Source organism: Cucurbita maxima, unplaced genomic scaffold (genome assembly GCF_002738345.1).
Source record: "Cucurbita maxima cultivar Rimu unplaced genomic scaffold, Cmax_1.0 Cma_Scf00024, whole genome shotgun sequence".
In the NCBI taxonomy this organism is placed as follows: Eukaryota; Viridiplantae; Streptophyta; class Magnoliopsida; order Cucurbitales; family Cucurbitaceae; genus Cucurbita; species Cucurbita maxima.
The window spans coordinates 1713345-1738179 of NW_019272040.1; the positions used below are offsets into that span (position 1 = coordinate 1713345).

At 33.9% G+C, this 24835-nt stretch overlaps 4 protein-coding genes across 8 annotated transcripts; 1 reads left to right on the forward strand and 3 right to left on the reverse strand.

The window, feature by feature from the left end:
* Positions 1 to 2942: 2942 nt before the first annotated feature.
* On the reverse strand, positions 2943 to 4713 carry LOC111497561 (probable inactive patatin-like protein 9). Its single transcript, XM_023148371.1, has 2 exons — positions 3578 to 4713; positions 2943 to 3290 (listed from the first exon to the last, which is right to left on the reverse strand). Exons 1-2 carry the CDS (start codon positions 4508 to 4510, stop codon positions 3087 to 3089), a joined length of 1137 nt encoding a protein of 378 aa, XP_023004139.1. The 5' UTR covers positions 4511 to 4713; the 3' UTR covers positions 2943 to 3086.
* Positions 4714 to 11305: 6592 nt separating this feature from the next.
* LOC111497559 (protein TIME FOR COFFEE-like) lies at positions 11306 to 16764 on the forward strand. 5 transcript variants are annotated; one of them, XM_023148369.1, is made up of 13 exons: positions 11306 to 11614; positions 11696 to 12052; positions 12160 to 12332; positions 12450 to 12759; positions 12864 to 13095; positions 13175 to 13226; positions 13312 to 13359; positions 13496 to 13694; positions 13799 to 13868; positions 13991 to 14057; positions 14139 to 14522; positions 14639 to 14762; positions 14907 to 16764. In XM_023148369.1, exons 1-13 carry the CDS (start codon positions 11509 to 11511, stop codon positions 16295 to 16297), a joined length of 3513 nt encoding a protein of 1170 aa, XP_023004137.1. In that variant the 5' UTR covers positions 11306 to 11508; the 3' UTR covers positions 16298 to 16764. The 5 variants fall into 5 exon arrangements, with proteins under 5 accessions (XP_023004137.1, XP_023004134.1, XP_023004135.1 ...); XM_023148366.1 differs by having other exon boundaries at positions 14639 to 16764; XM_023148367.1 differs by having other exon boundaries at positions 13997 to 14057; positions 14639 to 16764.
* Positions 16765 to 17204: 440 nt separating this feature from the next.
* On the reverse strand, positions 17205 to 19905 carry LOC111497562 (fatty-acid-binding protein 1). Its single transcript, XM_023148372.1, has 4 exons — positions 19497 to 19905; positions 18073 to 18319; positions 17897 to 17988; positions 17205 to 17453 (listed from the first exon to the last, which is right to left on the reverse strand). The coding sequence occupies exons 1-4, from the start codon at positions 19870 to 19872 to the stop codon at positions 17314 to 17316; spliced, it is 855 nt and encodes a 284-aa protein (XP_023004140.1). The 5' UTR covers positions 19873 to 19905; the 3' UTR covers positions 17205 to 17313.
* A 674-nt stretch (positions 19906 to 20579) lies between these two features.
* LOC111497993 (N-terminal acetyltransferase B complex catalytic subunit NAA20-like) lies at positions 20580 to 24420 on the reverse strand. The gene is made up of 6 exons (XM_023149034.1): positions 24291 to 24420; positions 24072 to 24162; positions 23412 to 23544; positions 23196 to 23265; positions 20940 to 21000; positions 20580 to 20859 (listed from the first exon to the last, which is right to left on the reverse strand). Exons 1-6 carry the CDS (start codon positions 24366 to 24368, stop codon positions 20768 to 20770), a joined length of 525 nt encoding a protein of 174 aa, XP_023004802.1. The 5' UTR covers positions 24369 to 24420; the 3' UTR covers positions 20580 to 20767.
* Between the last annotated feature and the right edge of the window lie 415 nt (positions 24421 to 24835).

Here is a 24835-nt window from a genome sequence, read left to right on the forward strand (position 1 = left end):
GCATATATGCCTAGAATCTAGCTTTTTTTAATTGGGTGGGAAATGTTTGGGCCACCAGTAAATAAAAAGTACATAAATATATAATATTTTTAATATTTGATTGGGTAGGCCGTTATAGTCCCTGGTGTATCGTCATCAGTCTCACGGTTTTAAAACGTATATGTTTCTAAGAAATGTTCTGTTTCGATGTGAGATTTTATAATTCACCCTCCCATGGGGACCCACTATCCTCGTTGACACGCTGCCGAGTGTCAAACTCTGATACCATTTGTAACAGCCAAAGTATATTGTTTGTAGATATTGTTTGTTTTGGGCAACTATGTATTGTTGTTAGCCTTATAGTTTTAAAACACCCTTTATAAGGGTATGAAAACTTTCTCCTAACAGACGCATTTTAAAGCCTTGAGGAGAAGCCCGAAAGGGAAATCCCAAATATGACAATATTTGCTAGCGGTGGACCTGAGTCATTACAAATGGTATCAGAGTCAGACATCGGACTATATGCTAGCGAAGAGGTTGTTCCTCAAAGAGGATAGACATGAGACGGTGTGCCAATAAGGACGTTAGACCCCAAAGGGGTAGATTTGGTGGAGGTCCTACATCGATTGGAGAAAGGAAAGAGTGTCAACAAGGACAATAGGCCTCGAACGGAGGTGGATTGTGATGTCCCACATTGGTCGGGGAGGAGAACAAAACACCTTTTACAAGTGTATAGAAACCTTCCCGAGCGTTTTAAAACCTTGAGGAGAAGCCCAAAGAGGACAATATCTGCTAGCGGTGGATCTAGGCAGTTACAACCTCTTATTTACTCGGGTGTTACATCATATTTAGCCACATAAATCATTGAAATATTATAAAAATAGTAAGCAAATTGGAAAATAAGCCAAATAAACAACATGCCATATTTTGTAAAGAGATATAAAAAAATAATTATATTCCTTTTCAATATCATGTTCTCCCTCTCAACTAAAATGTGAACTACTTAGCATATTTATATGCAAATAATAATAATAATAATAAAATAAAATAAATGTCTGTCATAGAAACGTCTTCAAAATATATTTTACGAAAACGAAAAAATAAAAATAAAAATAGATAAATTTAAATATTTTAATAATTAAAAGGATAAATTAAATATACTGAAATTTATAATTTTGATTAAATAAAAAATATATAAAGAGAATAAATAGAAACATATATACTCATAGGATTCTTGTTTGTAAAAGGTTGTCACATCGACCAGGTTGGAAAAATAAAACAAGGTCAGTGATGGATAGTGACTCACATCAAATATACATTTAATTTGTTTATGTTTTTAAATCTTGTCTTTACTCTAAAATAAATAAATAAATAAATAAATATTTCAATAAAATTAACATAATTTTAAAATTTATCCAACTTGTTCCAATGCTTCCAAATTTATTTAAATTTTCTAAAAATTGGAGGGAAAATATATATGATGCAAGTGGAAAAATTATATGAATAATTCATTATTATTTGATGTCACGTTATGCAAATGGGTTGAATTATTTTCATGCATGTATCAATCTTTTATTTCTCATAATTTTCACAAAAATGAAAATTTATTTATTTATTTATTATTATTATTATTTTAAATTATATGATATTATTGATAGAGACACCTTAATTATGAGGATATGGATTCTATTATTTATTTTTTTTATGTTTTATTTAATTATTTATCATTTTTTTTATTCATCAAAATCTGTAATTAGGATTTAGAATTCAAATAAAAAATAAAAAATAAATTATTTGATATTATTTGCAATTTTGGGAAGCATGATATTAATAATTTTAAATATTTCAATAAAAATTTACAGAATCTAATAATTTTTTTTTATGTAATTCCTATTTTTTATTAGGTATTTGAATAATTTATATTTAGAAACCAATAATTTACTTTTAATATATATTAATTTTATTTTTCAAATCTTTGTTTTATGTATTTAATTTTTTAATATAATGATTTTTTTAATTAATAATTATTTTATGTCTAATAATTTGTTGTAAATCAAATCATGTGATATATGATTTTTTTTTAATTATTTGTTATGTAAATAGACATGTTCAGCAAATCAAATTAAAACATAAGATATTTTCACTTAATTAATAAAAATAATTATAATTCTAATATTTTGGTGATATTTCTACAATTATTTATATAAATCAAAATATTAAATAAATAGAAATCAACCGTTGATTTGATGACATCAAAACATGGGTATCCGCGAATATCCTTAAAAACATTTATAAGTATTTCAATTAATACAATAAATAATTTACACATATTAAATAAATTATAAATCTCATCAATCATATATGTTTAATTTTAAAAGGGTTTGTATGTGATATTCTGATTTATAAAATCAATTTTTTCCGTTCAACAAAACCTTTCTCGTTTTTAATTTTAACTCACACAAATCTTAGACACCACTGTAATATTTTAGATATTTATCGGATTAATCATTTATGTAATAATTTTATAAATTTTTATCGTAAGTTATAGTTTTGAAACGTTTATAAAAAATAATTTCATAGGAAATTTTGTATTTTTAAAATTATTTTATTATATATAATTTAGTGTTGGGAAGAAGAAGAGAGAGAGAAGGGGGAAGTGGGAACTCCATCATATCCCACTTCTCCCGTAAATCAAACTGTCCACTTTTATTTATTTTGATTAAAAAAAAAAAAAAAACTGTCGTTACTTTTCAGAAAAAATAATAATAATAAATCTAACTGTTTGACCCTCCAATTCCGCCGACATTATCTCCTTTATTCTTATTTTCTATTGCCCTAACTTTTTTTTTTTTTTAATTTCTAAAATTAAAATGACATTTTCTCAAATATTATAAGATTAGAACAGTGAATGATGCTAAAATTTGATTTAAATAATTAAGAAAATTAATTAGAAGAAAAATTAGGCTGCTGGAAAACTAACTTAACTGCAGGGTTAAGATGTGAACCTGAGATGGGTTACATGTTAAAATTAAAAGGAAAATAAATAATAATAACAACATTTTTTTCCTTCCAAAAAAAGAAAAAAATATATTTATAGTCTCTGAACCCTAACGGCCGGAAAGTGGGCTGACGGCGGGGGGATTTTTGCATGGACTCGGCGGCAGGCTGCTCCGCCCTGAAGCCACCAGCCGTTGCACGAAGCTCTCAATTCTCTGACCGTTACTCTCCGTTAGTAACCGCTTCCCGCCAAACGGCAACGTTTCAACGCATCTTTCGTTTAACACCTCACCTTCTTTCACCAAGCCGTTTGCCTGCACGTTATTGTTAACGCGTTATGAAAAGAAGAAAATAAATAAATAACAGATTAAAGAGTATAATTTAATTTGATGATTTTAAAACCAACAAAACACTCAATTTTTGTTTTTTTTTTTTTTTTTTAAACTTAAAATAGATTTATTAGACCAAAAATAGAGAAAAGTAAAAAGAAAGCTAACTCCGTTCCTTACTTTGGGGTCTATTTTCTTGGATTTTCTTAGCAACCAAACAAACAAAATCTTTGCTGTCGGAGAAAGTAGAAATTCAGATAATTCAATTATACCTGAATTCTCACATAGTCCGTTCGATTCCAGCAAAAAGCATTCCCAAGCATCTGATCGACGGTGTCGGAGACGCCGTCGAGAACAATGCCGATTACGGCGGAGGTCGAGCACTCGCCGTTACGGCGGACTTTGCCATTGCAACCGCTTGCTGGTCCGTTACCTAACGACAGCACAACCAAATCCTCGACGCCATTGACGGACGGGAAATCGCGCTTGTTGTGAAGTACGTGCGTCACGGCGGCGGCGGTCGGGTTGTTCATCACCAAACCGCCGTCGACGGCGGTGCAAGAGGTCTTTCCGTCGACGGAAGTGAGATGAAACGGCTTAAACGAACTCGGCGTCGCTGCCGTGGCATGGCAGACCTTCCAGAGATCGAAGTTGAAACTCGCCGATTCAGAAGCATCGGCGCGAGAGAAGACGAACGGCGCTGAACTCTTCAAATCAAAACACGGAACCAAAAGCGGCCTACAAGTATCCTTCAGAGTTAAATCCTTTCCATTCTCGCCTCTAAACAACTCCTTCAACACTCCATCAATAGACCTACCAGAAAACCTCCTCCGTCCGCAAAATCCACTGCCTAATTTCACTTTAAACATCTCCGAATTCCTAAGCGAAATCGCACTCACAGCATCCCTAGCGGAAAACAGAGGGCGTCCAGAGCCATCGTCCGCCACAATCATCGATGCGAGAATCGCTCCGACGCCTGTTCCAGCAATGAGGTCAAAGAAATCTGCAATGCGAGCGTGAGGATCGCCAGTCCTGAATCGGATCTGGTCTTCGAGATGAATTAGCGAGACACCTGCAACGGCAGCAGTGGTTCCGCCGCCGTCGATGCAGAGAATCCGTATCTTTTTGGCGGCATCGCAGTGGTGAGAGAGCCATTGCTGCTCGAGCTTGGTGAAGATCTCCAAGGTTACCTTGCTCAACTCCATAATCAGGAACTAGGATAGAAGGAATTGAAGGCGTTGAGTGAGAAATTGAAGGAAAATAGTGAGAGGAAATGGTGGAATTGAAAGAAGTGGTGGATTAAGGTTCAGGATTTGTAGGTGGAAGCCATTAATGGCGGAAGGAAGAAAGTTTAGTGAGTTTTTGAGTTACAGAGGGGGGGGAAAAACCCTAATGGGAAGCAAGAGAGAGAGACGGGATATTCTCGCTTTTATTGCCTATTTATATATAATTAATTTATTTTTTAATTATATATATTATATAATATTAGGATGCAGTGGCTTAAAACGTACTAATCGGCGTGTGTTTTCTTTGAGCTAACACGGCGCCAATTTCGGCTTTTTAGCCGGCTCGGCTTCTTCCTTTTTTTTTTTCTTTTTTTTTTTTCTTTTAATATATGTAATAACTTTTATTTGAGCTAAATTAAAATAATTATTTGTGTATTTATGCCTCAATTAACTTACAGTGTAGTGATATTGTCATTTCGTTTTCTACGATCGACACTCTCGATATCCTATCATCATGTGATATGGATGTCTCGAGCCAATTGATATTAAAAAAAGCAGCATAGTCACTAACAAATCATTTAAAACTCGAGTACACTGAACTACTATTATGTTATTTACTTATTAGCTCTCTAGGTTTTATTACGCTATAGCGAAATACTTGACTTCATAACATTTTTTCGCTTCTACTCGGTAAGTAAAAATGACATATAATTGAATAATTTAGCATGATGTAATGAACAAAGGACAAAAATAAGAAAGCAAAGGTACAAAACTATACAAATAATTTGATATGTTTCTTCCGAACGAAGCGAAGCGTGTCATTTTCTTCTTGCTGACTTTAATTATTATTTTTAGAACGTAAGTTGAGCGTACAAAAAAAGTTTTTAGAGATGTACACGGGTTGAGTTGGAAAATTATTTTGGACCAATCCGACATTCATGGTTAGCCAGGTTGATAACTAGAGCAACCCACTAAATCCTCGTGTTTAGGGTTTAGTTGGGTTGGAATGTCAATTTTATAATTTAATTATCTAAAAAAAACGTACTTATCTACAATAAATATTACCATAATAACTAGAATCTTGTAAATATCAAATATCAAACATTTACGGGTCACAGTTACAAAAGTCAAATGAGACAGTTACAAAAGTCAAATGGAACAGTGTCGGGTTGAGTTGTAACTCTATTTTTCAATTCCTCAAATTGACATAGTAAAAAAAATGTCAACCCGTGAATAGCGTGGTAAATAATTTTGAAATTAGAGGACTCGGAATTTTATTAGAAATAAAATAAATAATAAATAATAATAAAATGGGCATTAATGTCAATGACGCATTGTATTTAATTAAAAAGAACAACAATGGCTGTAAAATCAGCTTTAAATTTAAGATTTCAATAAGTGAAAAGACCAAAATACCATCACAATAAAGATGGACGAACATAATAAATTTATAATAATTAATGACTTCACTTGTAAAGGCTGAGTAAATAATTGAAAGAGAGAGGAATCGGCTATTAAATTTTAAATACCAAAATAATTAATACGAAAATATAAAATCATTTTATTTATTAATTTATTCACAATATTTATGTCGGTGATACTAATTTTAACGTATGATTTCATATTTATACAGTCAGCATATAAGAAAATTATTTTTAATTTCCATATATATATATATATATATTCAATTATTGATTTATTTACCTTTTTCTTATTTAACAAAAATGGTAATCCCTTTTGATATAGGTCATTTTAAGAACATTTGTGTAAATATATCTTTGTAATAAATTAAATATTTATATTATCAATTTAAGCATAGTTCCACTCATACTTTAAATTAGGGATAACGTATTTATTGATGCGAAAGTTTTTAGGTGGATAATTTCAAAAGCAAAACCACGCGGGTTTACGTCCAAAGTGGATAATTTCATATCATTGTGAAGACGTGTTAGGGTCCGTTGTCTCTCTAACAAATGGTATTAGAATCACGACCTTGACTTAGCCATGTGGGTAGAAGAATCCTTTAGTGTAGACGAAAGAAATTGATGAGTTTAGAAAGAGAAGGCTTAGTATACATCGACTAAAAACTGTGAAGATCACGAGTATATAATTAAAAGACAATTTTGAATAATTCTTAGTTGAACGGTTCGGTAACACGATCAAATCTTTAGTTAGCCGGTAAACACCAAACAAGGAATGAATTTGGATGGGGAAACCCTAAAACTTTTCTTGCTCTTCAATAACCGTTTGACTTTTTCATCCCAAAAATCAAAATTTTGAAATATGAAAATTCTTTGAATCTACGTATATTGTGTTAGAACATCTAAATAATTTGACTCGTAAATATTTGATATTTTAATTTTATGAAATTTTAATTATTGATATAACATGTATCGTGGATAAACAATATTTTAAAAAAAGAACAACTCGACAACTCAACCTAAATCAACCCAAAAAAAAGGGATCGAATAGACCATGATGTGAGCTGGTGGGCTGAGATTGGATAAGATGTTGGGCCTATGGGCCTATGCACAAGTGGGCTTAGTTTAAGACAATAACAAATGAATTATGATATGTTTTTTTTATGCTAAATTATATATATATATATATTTAATTCATTTTTTATTTTTATGTATTATATTGGCACTCACCAATTAAATATTTATTTTTATAAAATAAAATGAATAAATGAGAAGAAAAATAGTGGAATTAGAATTTAGACGTAATTTTAAATTTTGGTGGGGGGCAAAGATGGCCATTTCAATCAAATTATTATTTATTTAATTTTAAAATGAATATTTTAAGGCTACTTGCCCCATCACCCTGTGCCTTTAAATAGTAATTTTTATTTTAATATTAATATATGAAGAATATAATGTAAAATAATACCAATAAAATATATTATTTGAATATGTAATATAGCCCATATCCCAACTCATTGCATACCAACATATTAAAATAATAAATTGCACAATACTTTATTCTTTTATAATTTTTATTACAATATTTTATTTAAATAAAAAATTGTTATTGAATTTAATAATTATTAAAAAAGACTGACACGTTAACATTTATGGTTTAGTTAATTATCACATGAATATTAAAGAATTCATGTCTTTTTTAATTAATTAAATATAATTATAAATTCTATATTATTAATTTATACACCCTAAATTTTGGATTAAAATTATGTTTAATCAAACTATTAATAATATTTACCCTTAACACGATAAATAATTGAGTACACCAATGAACACACGACACATCAACCTTTGATTAAATATCTAACTAATTATAAGAGTTGAAATTAGTGGGGCCCACGTGAAAGAGTAAGAAGTATTCTCTTAAATTTTAAGGAGAGACTTTGCTTGAAATTTATTTTCGAGAGTGATTTATTTTTTTACGAAATGAATACTCAATTAATGTGCGGCAACAAAGAAGACAAGGCTATGGTCCAATTAATAATATTAAAAGAATTTAATAAGCTATGCTATAGTTTCAATTACTTTAATATTTTTTTAATGAATATTATATGATAATGGTGAATTTGTCTCCATTCACTGATATATAAAAATATTTAAATGTCCTTCTAGTCCTATATATATATTAAATAATATGCCAACCAAACTTAGGTCAAAATAAAATAATTGATGATTATATTATTTAAATAATAAACAAAGCAATGACATTTATAAATAACCACGTTTATATGGACTGAAATCTATTATTTAAATATTAAATATGATCAAGATATTTATTTAAAATAATTGGTAATGACTTTTTTTATAAATATTCACCTATTTAAATCTAATCAAGAGGCGTGTATATCTATATATATATATTTATAAAATGAGATTTAAAATAATAAAAGATAAATTAAAAAAATTATAAAATGAGAGGGAATGGATTATTTTGTTATTATTATTTGATAATTAAAAATTATCAAAAAGCGTTATGGATGTTTTTTTATATATATATATATATTATTTAGAGAGGAAATAAGGTAAGAGAAAAGATAATGTTTTTACTTTTAATAATAACTAATCAATAATTTTTTTTAATATTTATATTAAAATAATATTTCTTTGGCCACCATTTTTTATTGCCCAAGAGACAAAAGGAAAAGGATAATATTATTTTAAGATAAATAAATTGTCAAAGCTAATCTTATTGATATTTTTTAGTATTTTAAATATATATATATATATATATATATATATATATATATATATATATAAATTAACTATGACTTTGTTTTCTCCGAGGCATATTTTATGGCGAACAACTCCTTTATTTTATTATATATTTTTTTGAATTTAGTTTAAATAATAAGAAAATAGTTGTTCAATTACTCTTGAATTGTTTTATTTTATTTTAAAATTAATAAATGATTTAAATTAGGAATTTGAATATTTAATATTGGTATCATTCGAGCATATCCCGTATAAATAAATATTGTACTATTTTATAATTAATCTTATTAATATTTAAATTTTAAGGAATATTTATAGTGACGTGGCAAGTTGTATTTGAAGAATTTAAATAAGACAAAAGAAATGGAAGGCGGTTGATTAAATGAATGTGAAGTATGAATAAAAAAAAAAAAAGTAGTTTGAGAAAATTAAATAATATTTACACTCCACTCAAGTAGCTTCCATGCTGGCAAAGCGACACGTCGTGATTGACGCCTCGGTTCCCGTCGCTTCTTCCACAGCGATTCTCTCAACACGTCACGCTCAATCTCAACCGTTCGATTGAGATTGACCAACCGAAAGTCAAAACTGGTACACGGAGCCAAATGTTCACGCCCGCGGTGTATGATTACTCTCTAGCATGTGCCCACGTCAGCATTTGAAGGCGCGTGAGTACAGAGGGTGACCAACCGGGACCCACGGTTTTAATTTGATTCACCGAGGAGGCGGGTGGTTATGGCTGCCAGTTCACAGACCTTTCTTTATTTTATTTTTTTTAATGTTTTGAGATATACCACGTAGGATTCTTATCGTACGGTTTGGAAGTGGGTTATATTAATACGAGCGATCATATCCGTTTATTTAATGGTTCGTCGGTGGTCCCGCTTGCATGTAATTAATATTTGTCGAGTGGGGATTTTGAGAATGGAATTGACTGGCTGGATCGGTCAGCTGGGCCCACTTGATTATCTCTGAGTGGCTTGTAAAAAAACTTGGGCTACAGGCTGCGCCTGTTTCCTATGTCAAGATATTTGTTGGGACTGAGGGTTGATTTTCAAGTCACGGATGTGATTTAAAAAAATAAAAAATAAATAATTTTGACGGCAAATTTAATTGGGTCGATTTTATATATTTGAAATTAAAATTTAATTTCTTTTGAGAAATGCTTGAAAAAATATAATAAGTAGACATTATAATATGATTTACTTTTAAAATAGTAATTGAATCATTTTTAAAATCATAATGTTTAGACTATTGGATTAAATTAATGAAATCAAATCTTAAAATCCATATTTTCTTATTTTTTTAATATATATAAATATTTTAATTATAGATAGGCACTATGAGTGTTTCATGTGGGGCCAAAAAATTCCCAAATTCCTATATATTCCATTGCAATTAGCCATTATTAATTATTAGTTAATTGGGGATATTTTTTAACCACTAATTAATTCACTTAACATTTGACGTCACACAAAGATTAATTTACTTTAAACACACCATTAAAAATTATTAATTACCTAATTAAATAATGTTTATGTACTAAGAAGCAAATATTAATTAGATTTTATTCCGAAACTTTTTGAATTATAAATTTATTTTTAAATATATTTTCTAATATTTGAATACAAAATTCAGCTAGTTATTGACAATGATAATTGATGTCGTATTCGTTAAATTATGTAAATAATTTTTTCATAAATAATTTACGTCACCATTACAACTAAATAATAGTAAATTATTATAACACTTTATAAAAGTTATCACATTACCATTTGAATAATGATATTAATAATAGTAAATTATTAGAAATGTTTTTAACGTTTTAGAATTTTATATAATGATATAAATAAAATGATTATTATGTTGTTTAAAATTTAAAAATTTTCATTAATTGTAGTAATTTAGGCTTAAAGAATATTAAATTTTTAATATAAAAATTTATAATTATATTAATTAAATTTCTATTAATTTATTTGTGAAAGTTTAAAAGGGTTGTTCCGATAATTGTAGTCAAAATTAAATATTTATAGAAATGTTAAATTTTAATTAATTAATTTATTAAAATAAGTTTAATTAATGTAAATTGAAAAAAAAAAGGAATTGGTGGTCTCATCAACTCAGATACACGTCAGCAACTGTGGGACCGTCCTCGGACCGAATTTGATAGGGAAGTGAGAAGTGGAGAGATTATCCGGTCACGCATTTTGAGGCGCGTGGCGAGTGGAGTTGGAAGAAAGAAAAAGAAAATTATTTTTCGATTCGGATAACGAAAAAAATCAATAAAATAAAATAAATTTACACGTGGCTTATGTGTGCGAAGTGGCAATATTCCATCGAAAAACGACCTCTTTGCCTTTGCCTTTGCCTTGCTGGCGCTGGCCAATCATAGCCGTTCGATTCATTTTCGATTTCCATGATTTCACTTAGTTAGGCAGCCCCCTTCGTTGAATCTCAGCCGTCCATTTACCAAGCAGGTTTTGCGTGAAAGTGTAAAATTCTCCCAAGCAATTTTTTTAAAAAATATAATAAATAAAATAAAATAAAATAAAATAGAAAAGTAAAAGAAAGTGATTAGATTAAAAGCACATAAAAGCACACAAAATAAACACCGAAGAACAGAGAGAAAAGAGGCCGAGGATTTTGCTGTGCGTTTCATCATTCGGGAGTTCGCCGGAGTTTATTGTTAGTTCCCGGCGAGGTGGATTTGATTTTACTTCACGAAGTGAAGGGAATCATTGATTCATTTCTGTGAGAGAGTTCGAAATTTCATGATTGAGACGCATGATCATGGAGAAAAGCAGAGAAGCGAGGACTCCGTCCAGTACAGTGGCTGCAAATGGATCCTCACGGCGACGTAGTAGAGCTACGGCCTTCAGAGATTTACCTGGTTTGAACTTTGATTATTTTCGTTTCTCTGACTTTTTTTTGGTTGTGTGATTTCTTTATTGACGGTTGTTGTTTGTTGCAGAGGAAGGTCAGGTGGCGTTGCAGGAGACGGTGAGGTTAAGGGATAAAGGAGGGAAGAGGGATCGGGATCGAGAGTTTGCGAGTCGGAGAAAGCGGAGTAGGGGAGGGGGAAATAGAGAAGAAGAGGTGGACGAAGAAGGAGGAGATACCAGTGCTGAAGATATTGTTGCTGATGGAGATAGTGATGAGGTTGAAGACGGTGGAGGAGTTTCTCGGATTCTTTCTTCTACTACGGCTTCTTCTGCTTCGAATCACAACCTGAGGAGAAACTCTCTTCCGCCGAGAGTTGCGAATCAACAATGGAAGGTTGCTGACGACGCGATGATTGGCGTTCCGGTTCCGAGAAAGGCACGCTCAGGTATAGCATAAAGATAATTAGACGATTGGTTTCTTATGTGTGTATTTTGTTTGGAATCATGATCTGGTTCATTATGGTGAAGTTTGTTTTTAATTCTTTCTCTACAGCTTCTGTCAAAAGATCACATAATTGCACGGTTTCAGGAAATAGTGGTGTTGGTGGAGCCGGAGAAGACATTGCCGACGACCACAGCAATCGGAATCAGTCCGATTCTCCGGCGAGGTCGTCTGCTGAGGTCGTTTCGCCATCGACCTCCATTATTTCGGCTAAGAAGAAAATGGTTAGTTCATTGCCTTTTCTTCATTCTTTTCTTTCTCTCTTATTATCATTATTCAATGCATATGTTTTGGAAATTTTGGTGAGAGTTTTGTCATTTTCTTTTCTCGCGAATTTTCAGAAATCAACTGGACCTAAGACTCGATCGATGAAAGCGTCCAAGAATTCTTCAACCTCTGCGAAGGAGGGGGATATTGAGATTGAGATCGCTGAGGTTCTGTTTGAACTGAAGAAACAATCACAGTGCTCAAGAAAACAAGAAGTTCATGTGAAACCATCATCGAACCAAGAAACAGAGAATTCCAGTGTTCTTTGTGACGGTGCCAAGTCTTCAGTTACATCTACAACGGCGAACTCTTCACATACTGCCTTCCAGAACTCTATTTCGCTTCAGAAGAATGGTGCCACCTCTGATTTGTTGCTTAATGTTGGTGAGTATTCTAAATCCTTGAGATCAAAGCATATATTTCCGATTGGAACTTCTATGCCTTTCTCTATTCCGATCCTGTACTCATAACGTCAATTTCCATTGTAGCTGTGGAGAAGAACAAAGTAGAGAGTTCCTCTTCTCTGGCTCAGAACGATTTGTCAGAAGCTACAGCTGAAGGAGAATCAGAGCAACCTGCATCTGATTTTAGTATGAATATTGGCTCTCATGAACGTAAAACTGAGGAAAGTAAACCAGCGCAGGAGGTCTGCACTGATGGAGATGAAAATAAGAGGATTAAGAAAGGGAATGATCCTGAAAATTCGCCACCAACTAATTTGTAAGCGAAATAACATCTTCATATCCATCAATCGTTCCTGAAACAATCTATTTGAATCTAATTTTGTGTGCATTCTTAGGATTCCAGAGGCTGAGACCCAGAAAGAAGAGAAATTCAAAATTGATTTGATGGTCAGAATCTGCAGTTTTGAATTTCATTTTAGATTTCCTCTGAATTTTTAGTGTGAAATTTCTAAGAACTGCCTTTGTTGAACAGGCTCCTCCGGCTCCAACATCGCCAGAAAGGGATGGGCTGGCTGATATGGTATTGGATGCTAAACCTTTGAATCTGGAAATAGAAATGGTGGATTAGCAGTTTTTTTTTTTTTGAACTTTTGATTAATGGGTTTTTTTTTTTTTTTTTTTTTTTTTTTTTTTTTGCTTCAATAAATCTGGTGTAGGTTGAAAAGGAAGTAGAAGGATTTAAGGAAAAAGAAAAAGTGATCTATGAAGATAAGATGGTGACAAGTGATAAAAAGATTGAATTCCTTAAACTGGATATGGAGAAATCACAATTAATTAGCAATAATAGCATCATAATTCAAGAACAGAGTCACAATCAGCAACCTAATGGAGCCGCCAGCACAGTTGAAAAAAATGGTACCCATCATTTCATCTTGAAATTGTATTCAATATGTTGAACAAAACACAATTATATGGCTAACTGTCCTCTCAACTGTTGTGATGATTGTTCTTTTCCACAGAATCATCCACTTCAGTGCGCTCGCCCATTATTCTGGGTGGCTGGCCAACGACCGAAATTCCTCCTGTCGGGTTAGAAATCACTTTAGAACTTTGTATTGAAAGCAATGGCTTGGTTTATATGTATTTTGTTGAAAGAATTTTCCTGTGCACATTTAAGTGAGATGTGTTCGTTTTTTCCCCATATAATTCAGGTTCAGCCCACATTTCCGGACAGTTCTTCCTTTGGATAGTGTTGACAAATCATCCTCCAAACTACAGGTACTTTTCAGGACTGGTAAAATCTTTGTTCCATCTGTGGATTCATCACTGAATTTGCTATTGTATGTTCAAAACTTGCAGCATCCAAATTTCATCCTATCACACCCTCGGCCGAAACGATGCTCGACTCATTATGACATTGCCCGAAACATTTACTTACACCAGCAGTTTACAAAGACGAACTATTTCCACCTAGCTGGGGATGCTTCTGCATCTCTTACAGAGGCCAAACTCAAAAGCATGTCTTCAAAAGAAGGCATGATTTTGAGTAACCCATTGGGTGGTGCAAATCATTTGGATATGAGCCTAAATTCTGTGCAACAGAGAGAGCAAACTGGAGGTTACTTTTCTGGGAATGTGACTATCGATAAAAGCTCCGTGGCTGCAAATTTTGCTGATATGGCTAAAAGCAAGCAGCTTGTATTTCAGCAGAGACAGGGAGCATCTTTTGGTAACTCAATGGTGGTACGATCTTGTCGACTATTTTCTTGACAGAATTCATGTAATCTATTTAGTTTTCAATTTGTGGATCTGTTCATGACAGCGAAAATTTTATTCTCTTTATTTTCTTTCTACTGCAGCCTGGTTCTGGATTCATATTCCCTATTGGTCAGTTTCAAGCCCCGACAGCAGCCACTGGAAATCAATCTGGGTCCGCCAAATCTAATAAACAATTGACATCACTGTTCAACAATAATCCAGAAGGTGGAACACTCGTGAACTTTCCAGCATTACCTGCAGTATCTAGTAACATGAACTATAATCATCCAAATGTGTTTTCGATTGAAGCTCCGTACTTGGCAAAGCTTCAGAACAATGACTATCCATTCACCTTTCCTACTGCTGCAGGAACTACTGCAACATATAGAGCAAACAGTGGCCAACCCTTGCCTTTTTTCAATGGTTCTTTCTATCCATCTCAGCTGTTCCATCCATCCCAGATTCAGCCAGCACAAACTCAATCTCATCACCAACCAAGTGGCTCCCATAAACAACCACAAACTCAGCAGCACCAATGGAGTGTGCATATACCTGGGAACAATTTAGTGCCATCAAATGGTATGCAAGTAAAGCAGTCGACAGAACAGCATTTGTCACTCTCTAACCAATCTTGCAAGCATGAGAGTGAGGCCAGTGGAGAAGACGCGACATCGCTTTCTGACAAGCGGGCAGCTCCGGTACAGAAAAATGCTCATGAGCAAAACTTCATTTTGCCTGTTCAGGCACTGGGATTCACTTTGATGCCGTCAGCGACATTGAATATTGGCAATGGTGGAAACAGTGGGGACAAGAAACAGTCTCATCCACAGAATTTGAAGAACACGGTTGCCTTGGTTCCTTCCCAGGGACTCACGATGTCCTTTGGTTCATATAATGGAAATGGTACCCATTCGAACCTCAACTTCACGCCGATAGCACAAAATACAACTGTTTTTCAGAATCTTCCTGATGTACAGAGGGCTGCACCACAAGCTACAAAGCACAAGAATCACCAAAGTTCTGATGGAAGGAATGGATTTGTTCTGTCGGGTAATATCGATAGGAACACTGGGAATTCTTCTGCAAAGCCTTCTGCTACTTCAGGGCAGACTCTGGTTTTTGGTAATTCTGCAAGGACCCTTAACTTCATGACATCTTCTGCCTCTGTAAACTGGCCATCCCCTTCCACCAAATCTGCTGCTTTAACAACAAATCGACCTGCTGGTATCCAACAGCAACAAGCAACCATGTTGTCTCGTATGGCACCTCGTACTAAAGTACCAACTGATAGTAGCTTGCCCTCATCAGCTACAACCAAGTTTTCTTGTAATCCCCCTCCTGGCTTCTCAAAACCATTGATACAATGTGACAAATCAATCCAGTTGAACTCGGGAAGAATGGTGGCCTCTGCCGTCCCTACAACATCCCTCCATCTTTCTTCCTCTACTGCAGTCCATAAGAACTCCAGTCAGCCAAAGGGAAGTACTCTTCAAGGCCAGACCCAGATATCGTTTCGGGGAGATTTCAAGCCAGCCTTTACTCAGATGCAACACATTCCTACTAGCAGTCACTCTTCATCTACCAGTGGAAAATTAAGAAACACAAGCAGTAAAACCAGTCCATCAGTTGCTCCTGCGCAATCAAAGCAGGACGAAAGCTCATCGACCGGAGCTGGACAGAAATCATCTCCTGTCTGTGGTAGAAACGTGCCTTCAATCTTGAACACATGCCCCAGTCATCTCTCAGAACTCAAATACTAGACCCTTTTTGTTCCAGCAGTTTTGAAGGATGATCCCAACTCTACAAGTGGTGGGCGCTCAATACCAGTGGAATTGAACCTCGTATGTGGTTGGTTTCTAAGGAGCTCCAACCATGATGCTTTCTAGACTTGCCAAAAGACACGATGCACATTCTCGGGGATCGAGGGCTCAAAAAGTTTGCAACCACCAGGACATTTTGATGCGGGATTCGCCAGAAGCATGTCGAGGAGCATAACGATAAATGGGCATGGATTTTTGACGAAGAAAATCATGAAACTTTGAAGTTTAGGTGTAGTGACTAGAAGTTGGTTAGTTAGGTGATGTATATTTTAAGTCATTGCATATTAGTAGGGCCATTTTTTGGGTTAAATATATATATATATTGTTTAGTGATAGAGATAGAGTTGTGAATATGATATTATTATAGTTGAGAAATCTATTCCTTGACTCAGAATTATTGCATTCAACAGACAAATATCTGAAGGGGAAGAAGAAAAGAAGAAACAATGAAAAGGTGAAACTTTTGCTCTTAAGATTCTTTTATTATTATTATTATTATTATTATTATTTTATAGCATAATAATTATTATTATTATTATGTCTTTATCCTTTTAATTAAAGTTTACCAAAAGTTAGTGTCTTTTATAAAGAATGACAAGAATGGATTAGAATAAATGCTATTTGAATGTGTGTTCATTGTATTTTTAAAGTTTAGCATGTAATAATTTAATTGTATTATTTATTTATTTAGATATAATATATTTTTTTAAATTAGTAAGGGACTTATGTTTATAAAATAAAGTCTATGGAGATTAAATTATTATAAATCGACTTTAAATTTATATATTAAATTGTTATAAAATTTAAATTCCAAAATATTAGAAACTAAATTGTTAATTTCACGGACTATAAGAATTTATTTAATCTTTAATTTTGTCACATTTAATAAAAAAAATTAAAAATGCAATTTGACAAAAATATAAATAATCCAACAATAATTAAAAAAAAAAAAAAAATTAGTTGTGAAGAATAGAAGTTAAAGCTTGTTTGATGTCTTGTTTGGCTTGTTTATCAAATGGATCTTCACCAATATACAGATCTAAAATGGCTCTGCACAGTAGTTCGCTCTCGATGCTTCCCACTTCCTTCCCATCAACTGCAAAAATTTTAAACATAAATGCACAAAATGATAATAAACTTGGTTCATCAGTTGGTTAGCTGATGCATTCAGACATGTTTTTGAAGCAACATTTCAACTAAACGCATGTAGATAAAGTAATGTTAGGAATTACGGCCCTCTACAATGGTATGATATTGTCTACTTTGAGCATAAGCTCTCATGGCTTTGATTTTGGTTTACCCAAAATGTCTCCTACCAATGGAGATGTATTCCTTGCTTATAAACTCATTATCATTCTCTTAATCAGTCAATGTGGGACTACTCCTTTCAATAATCCTCAACATGTAAATCTTCATGGGATGTAATTTATCGTCTAGAATCCTCTATTCCTTTCTCTTATTTTCTCTACTACCTTCTCTTTCACAACAAATAATGTATAGAACAATTCATCATTGCAATAATAAGAATTGAAATCTCACTGATTGTGCGGAGGACATGGCCTCGTTCTTTGGAGAGATCGATCACAGACCCTCGAGGTATTTTGTACTCGTCTTTGAATTGGGAAGTGAATCTGCAAAGAAGCATGGTTTAAGGATCAAGAGTAGGGTATAGAGTGTGTGCCTTTTACATATATTACACTAAGATAATGACTCACTTGTGAAGCAATTCTTTGTTGTCTGAACCCCCAAACTTCTCGAGTCGACTTCCAACCGATTCTTCAAAAGCACTTCGAACGGATCGGATGCTCAGTCTTCCGTAGACTATTTGAAGTCTAACAGTCATGCATATATCAGCTTCCATGATATCTTTATCAAAGTTCTTTTCTTGTAGTTCAGAGACCGAGAGTTTTCCATACTTCTCACTCAGTGATTCTTTTATGTCATTGTTATCAGCATAAACACCTACAGCCAATCATTTGAGTAGCTTAACATGGAAACTTTTTCAATATCACAAAGATAGAAAACATATTTACCCTTCCATCTCGGATTTCAAAACATAACTTTGAGATTCTACATCGGTTGGAGAAGGGAACGAAACATTCTTTATAAGGGTGTGGAAACCTCTACCTAGTAGACGTGTTTTAAAAATCTTGAGGGGAAGCCTGAGAGGGAAAGCCTAAAGAGGACAATATCTGTTAGCAGTGGGCTTGAACCATTACAAATGGTATCAGAGTCAGACATCGGGCGTTGTGCCAACGAGGACACTGGGCCCCGAAGGGGGGTGGATTGTGAGATCCCATATTGGTTGGAGAGGCGAACGAAAAATTCTTTATAAGGGTATGGAAACCTCTCCCTAGCAGACGCGTTCCAAAAACCTTGAGGGGAAGTCCGAAAGGGAAAGCCCAAAGCGGACAATATCTGCTAGCGGTAAGCTTGGGCCGCCGTTTATCTTTTAACAAAGATTGTAGCTCATGAACTAGGGCGAATCTCAACCACCCACTATTACCATCTTCAACCCAACGGAAGTTCATTCCATTGTTTTATCCAAACTAAGTATTAAAATGAACGAATTCCTGGGTAGATTTGGGGCAGAGCTAGAACTATAAGATGTTGAGAATGCTATAATTCATTAAAAGTAAAGGTTAGCATAAATTTGAAGTCTAGGCTGAGTTCATTTCTGATATCAATTGGAAGCCCAAATGAATCCCTTTGAGTTAGAAGCAATCAATCTACAGCTTATCATCATAGTCATCAAGAAGATGATCTGATTGAACTGGAACTTATCACGTTCCACTCTTTTTTGAAACATTCTATCTGTTTTCTTTTGTTCTTCGCTTTGTTTGAACTTTTTTGAGAATTAATGAAGATGCTACACAACTTTCAAATTCAAATCATGACTTCAAGTGGGAAATAACATCAAACTTTGGATGGGCCATCCAGTGCCATTATTAAGAACAGATTTTAACAGTCTCCCAAAGCCCTAGATGATTACTAATCAATACTATTTACAATCTTCCTGATACTGAAAATCCAATACGATTCACAAATGCCGATCTCTTCATTCAATCAGCATAAATTCAACATTCAATCAAAATATAGAAAGCTCGCTTAAAAGTGGAAATGTGGAATGATAACATACCATATGCATAAACATTGATATTCTTCAGCCCCAAAATCGCCTTTCTCCGCAACCCAATTCCGAGAAGCTGCAGAGAGTCTCCGATTACTGACGGAAATGACATTCCAGTCTTCGAGTCAACAACTGAAGAGGTGGCTGAATTTTCCGCCAGAGATAGAGAAGCCCATAGGGGCGATGAATGGCTTCGGAAGAGCAAATCTAATGCACTTTCGAGAAATGGGGATTGTTGGTTCGTCGACTTTATAGTTACAGCGACGAATCCGGCTGCTGCCGCAGCGCCGCCGGCCGCGACGACGGCGTAGGAGGGGCGGAGAAAGCCATGGCGTGGAAGCTTTGGCGGCTGAGGAAACGAGAATGGAAATCGGAGAGATACCATTTTCTTTTTGGCGGCCTGATAGACAACAATGTCTTTTTAGCAGGAAAAAAAAAAAAAAAAAAAAAAAAAAAAAAAAATGAAATTGAAAAAATGCGTTAATTACATATTTTCTCAAGCTCGTATAATTTTAGAATTTTTAGAATTGAAAAGATTTTTAATTTTGTGTTTCAATATTTTAAAAAATTTATGAACCTTATTAGTCTCAAAAATTAAAAAATTTTAAATCCTTATTTGACACTTTATTCAATTTTTTCTAATCACTCAAACCGATATGAAATTGAAAATTTATTAGACAATTTTCAAAATTTATGAGAAGTATTAAAAATTTCTATTAAACACAAAATTTAGCTACAAAAATTTACATGAATATATAAATTAATTAAACAAATATTTAAAATTTCCATAAACGGATTTAATGTGTATTTTCTGACAAGACTCACATTTAACGGGGCTGGCCCATTATGGAGAATCAATGGCCTGATGAAATATGGGCTGGCCCATTTTGGAGAATCCATGGCCTTATGAAATATGGGCTGGCCCATTTTGGAGAATCAATGGCCTGATGAAATATGGGCTGGCCCATTTTGGAGAATACATGGCCTTATGAAATATGGGCTGGCCCATTTTGGAGAATCAGCAACATCTGAGGATATTAAAGTTCTTCTATCTTGTGAAAAAATAGCATTCCGACGACATTAGGTGATCACTAAAAAGGAACTAAATGAAATTTAACATTTTCAAGTTTATCTATATTGCAAGTAAAAGGTTTTAGACAATGTGAGTTCAGAAACATATTTAGGATACACATACATGACACAACCTGTTTTCAAGATGATTATCCCCAACTCATGAGCACTTGATGTTTCTTCTTCGTCAAAACTCCATTTATATGTAGTTAATCGTATTCGAGCTCGTCGGGAGTCACTGGCCTTTTAAGTGGGATGATGGACTTCTTATTGACGTCCCGCGATAATGCTTTCCTCATATCTGAATATAAACCGGAATAGGGTTAATTAAGAGATTACGTAATAACTTTTCGTTCGTTCTTTTAGGTAGGGTGGACTCACCTAATCCATCTTCCTCCCCTGAATAATAACGTAGCACACGCCGATAGATAACGTAGTCAAGCTGGTTGAAGAGGAAAACAACATTAAACATGTCAAGGTAAGTATCACCTTGCTCAATATGAAGATCTAAAAACCATTTCAACAGTGAAATAATTACGAAATTTAATGTAGAAAAGCTACTGAAACATATGACCATATTATCCATGGCAGAAAAGCCAAAAGCTTAAGGCCGGGGGGGCAAGATACCAAAAAGAGCCTAGAAATACGTTTAGTTCCAGGAAGGACTATCTATATTTCTCGGCCCTTAAAATAAACAGAAAAATGTTTTTTCCATTACTAAGCGTTAGAAATTAGGGTATCAGAAACTACAAAACATTCGGAAGAACTCTACGAGGACATTGAAATGCTGGAATAGACCTGATGCCTCTTGCAGAAAGTTCGAATGGAATAGCAGATTATCCTTGAACGAAAGGATACTAGAAGATAGAATGAGGCAATTGGTAAATATCACATTTCTAAATTTACTGATGCTTATTTTGACACTGAAAATCATTGCCAGGCAACTCAAAAAACGTACATCAGTCCACGATTTCCTTGAATGAATACTAGAAGATAGAACAAGTACAATTGAATTGGTAAATTGTTATCACATTTCATTGATCAGTGCTTATTTTGACACTGAAAACCTTTTCCAAGCAATCAAATGCGTGCATCAGTCCACTATTTCCTACTTTCAATCAGTTTTGGTTAAGCAAATCAAGGAGTCAATCCTTGCGGCTAATGAGGTTGTTGATGATTGTAAGAGTTGAGGAAGGGAAATGGTGTTCGAGCTTGATGATAGTAGGAAAGCTTATGAGAAGGTCAACTAGAACTTTTTAGATACTATCACAAGAGTTTGAAGTTATGGAAATAAATGGAAGAAATGGTTTCTCGGTGGTGTTTCAAACACAGAGATCTAGAGGTAAGATCATTGCTTCCAAAGAGCTTAGGCAAGAGAGGCCACTTTTTGCTTTCTAATTTGTGTTTGGGCTAACTACCTCAACTGGTTATTCAAAGAGGGTATAGATGGCTCCCATACTTTACTGACAATACCCTGTTGTTTTTCATTAGTATCAAACCAAGCATTAATTATTATTGATTATATAATAGAGACCGCCCGAATTGGTAAGGGAGGTAAAATTTGGAACTTTGTTGGCCACTAACCAGCAAGACATCGAAGTTTGGAAGTGATTCCTTATTTTCACCAATCAAGACCTTTTTTTCCTGTATTCAACGAAACTCAGAGGCAGGTATCCCTTCAAAGTTATGTCAGATTATATCATATGGAAACATAATTACCTCAAAGGCTAAGGTTTTGACACGGTGTCTTTTGCTAACACTAGCAGGCATCAGTTCTTATAACAAAGCTCAAGCAAGGAATTCTAACTTCCTTCTCCCACATTGGTGTAGCCTGTGTATGGAGGTAGATAAGACTATTGATCCGTTGATCTTTTGGAGCCCTATCAAGCTTGTAACTATTTTCAGCCTAAATATGGCATTCCGTCGGTCGCTTAACAACTTTATTTCTTTGATGCTTTGTGTTAATCTCTGGGGAAGGAAGGCTGAAATGGGTTGGGCAAACACTACTAAACCGACAGTATATGATGTTTGGTCCAGGGGGAGGAGAGAGACAATATATGTTTGGATGTTTACTGCTTTTCTAATCTCTACTCGTAGTAGTGTGAACAGCCTTTTTTATAGTTACGATCTTTCTTTGACTTATGCCACCTGAACCTTTTGTACCCCCCGAACATTTCGTACAGATGAGATACAACTTCGACAGAACTGAAGTATTAATAGACTTATTAACTCTGAAGTATCATAGAATCAATATTTTGCGGTTGGAAAGGAGCCAGAGACTTTTGATTCCTATAGTAGAAATGTACATCTTACTGCTTCTCTTTGGGGTACAACATAGGAAATTCTTTCGTAATTACAACCTTTCTAATATTGTCAACAATTGGAAAGCGTTCTTCTAGGTTGTTTTGGGCTGGGGTTCCCGCAACCCCAATCGTCTAAGTTGTATTTCCCCTTCTCTTTTGAATAAGTTTTGATTCTTATATATATATATATATATATATATATATATATATAAAGTATCAGTATTTTGCAACTCCACTAGCACATTTCTTAAAGAAGCATCAAAGATTGAACAACACTGCAAAATAAAAAAATTTACAAGACCAGCATGGTTGACTGCCCGAAGAGAAATCCTACCTTTTCATACATCTTGATTGCAGGGGTGTTCGATGCCCTCACAAAAAGATCAACAAAATAAGCTTTATCACTGCCAGAAAGCAAAAAGCCTCTCATTAAACATAAAGATCAAGGCGGAGTGAAAAACAATATTAAAAACTAAATTTTAAACCAGAATAAGTGTTTTTTCAAGGTTTAATTGTACTACCACAAGATATATAATCAAGTCCATCTTACATCTTGTCACTAGTATCCTCAAGCAGGTTCATAAGCTTCTTAGCTAATTGTTGCCTACGATATTCCGGAGCAACAGTTACAGCAGTTACATGACCATGCCATGATTCGCCTTGCCCCTCAACTTTTCCCATGACTGCAATGGAAAATCATACAAGAATCAACGAACTTTAAACGGCATGAAATTATGAAATTTGGTTTCCACTGCGATATATCTATCTCGTTGTTTCTTTTATAATTTGGTGTCAACCAAAGAGAATAAAAAATCCGTATAAGGGTGAATTGACAATTCAATGATGAGAATGAACATGATAAGTTAAATAAAATTAACAGGAGTTTTAAAAATCGAATTATTCCATAATGTTTCGGCTAGAGTTGCTGTGTATGTGTGTGCCTTAGATCATTTAATAAACCAACTCCACACCTACACTCCAAACCAAAAAGAAAGTTCCAAACCCATCCTCACAGCCGGTACTCAATAATTCTTCTGTCCTAGCCATTATGCTTCTGATTAGAAACGAACAATTTAAAGAAGCCACCGGCTAAAATTTGAAGCAACGTGTGCTTCGGTTGGTCGATAGTTCAGCCTAAAACAGAGTATCTAACAAAGAAACCAATCCACGCAAGAAGTACAGAAAGAAACAAACAAATAGCGATACTCACTGTATCCCATTATGCGGCTCCCAGGGGCCTCGGCGACATGGAAGTAGTCAGGCCATCTAGCCAAGTAGGTCATGTAGAAGGACATGTTGAACTGAGAAAAATACGAAGAAGATTGCATCAACACTGAATCAACAACAACATTCAGAGTGCGATAAAAATGGAGAACTGTAATGATTTTGAGAATCAGAAGCAAATTAGAATTCAGACAGAGAAACTTACGGTTTCAGTGAGGTGATCAAGATTGACGGAAGTGAATCGAAGAAGATCATTGCAGCAAAATCTGCGCAACGTCGTCATCGCTTTTCTCTCGCTCTGTGTGCGTCTGTCTGCTACCCTTCGCTGCCTTTCTTCTTCTTCACAAGACGGTAGTTTCTTGAAAACGGGCCAAAAGCCCATAAGAAAATGGGCCCTTTTTTGTAGATGAAATTCCTTTCTTGTCCTCGCCTCTAAAAAGTATTAAAATTTGTCGTGCATTATAGAAAAATATTAGATCAATTTCAATTACAAATTTAAATCTGTTTTTAATTAATTTTTAAATGTTTTTATTTTGTCATTAAATCAAACCTATTTTTTATTTTCTTTCTTTTTTTTTTCTATTGGAAAAATTTATTTATATTGTAAAATGAGTATAACTTAAGAATAATTATTCTCTATTTATTTATTTAAAAATTACTTAATTGCATTTACCAAACTTAAATTTATTAAAAGAATTTTACATTTTTTTCTGATAAATTTATTGGATGAATTAACGAAAATTGATTAAA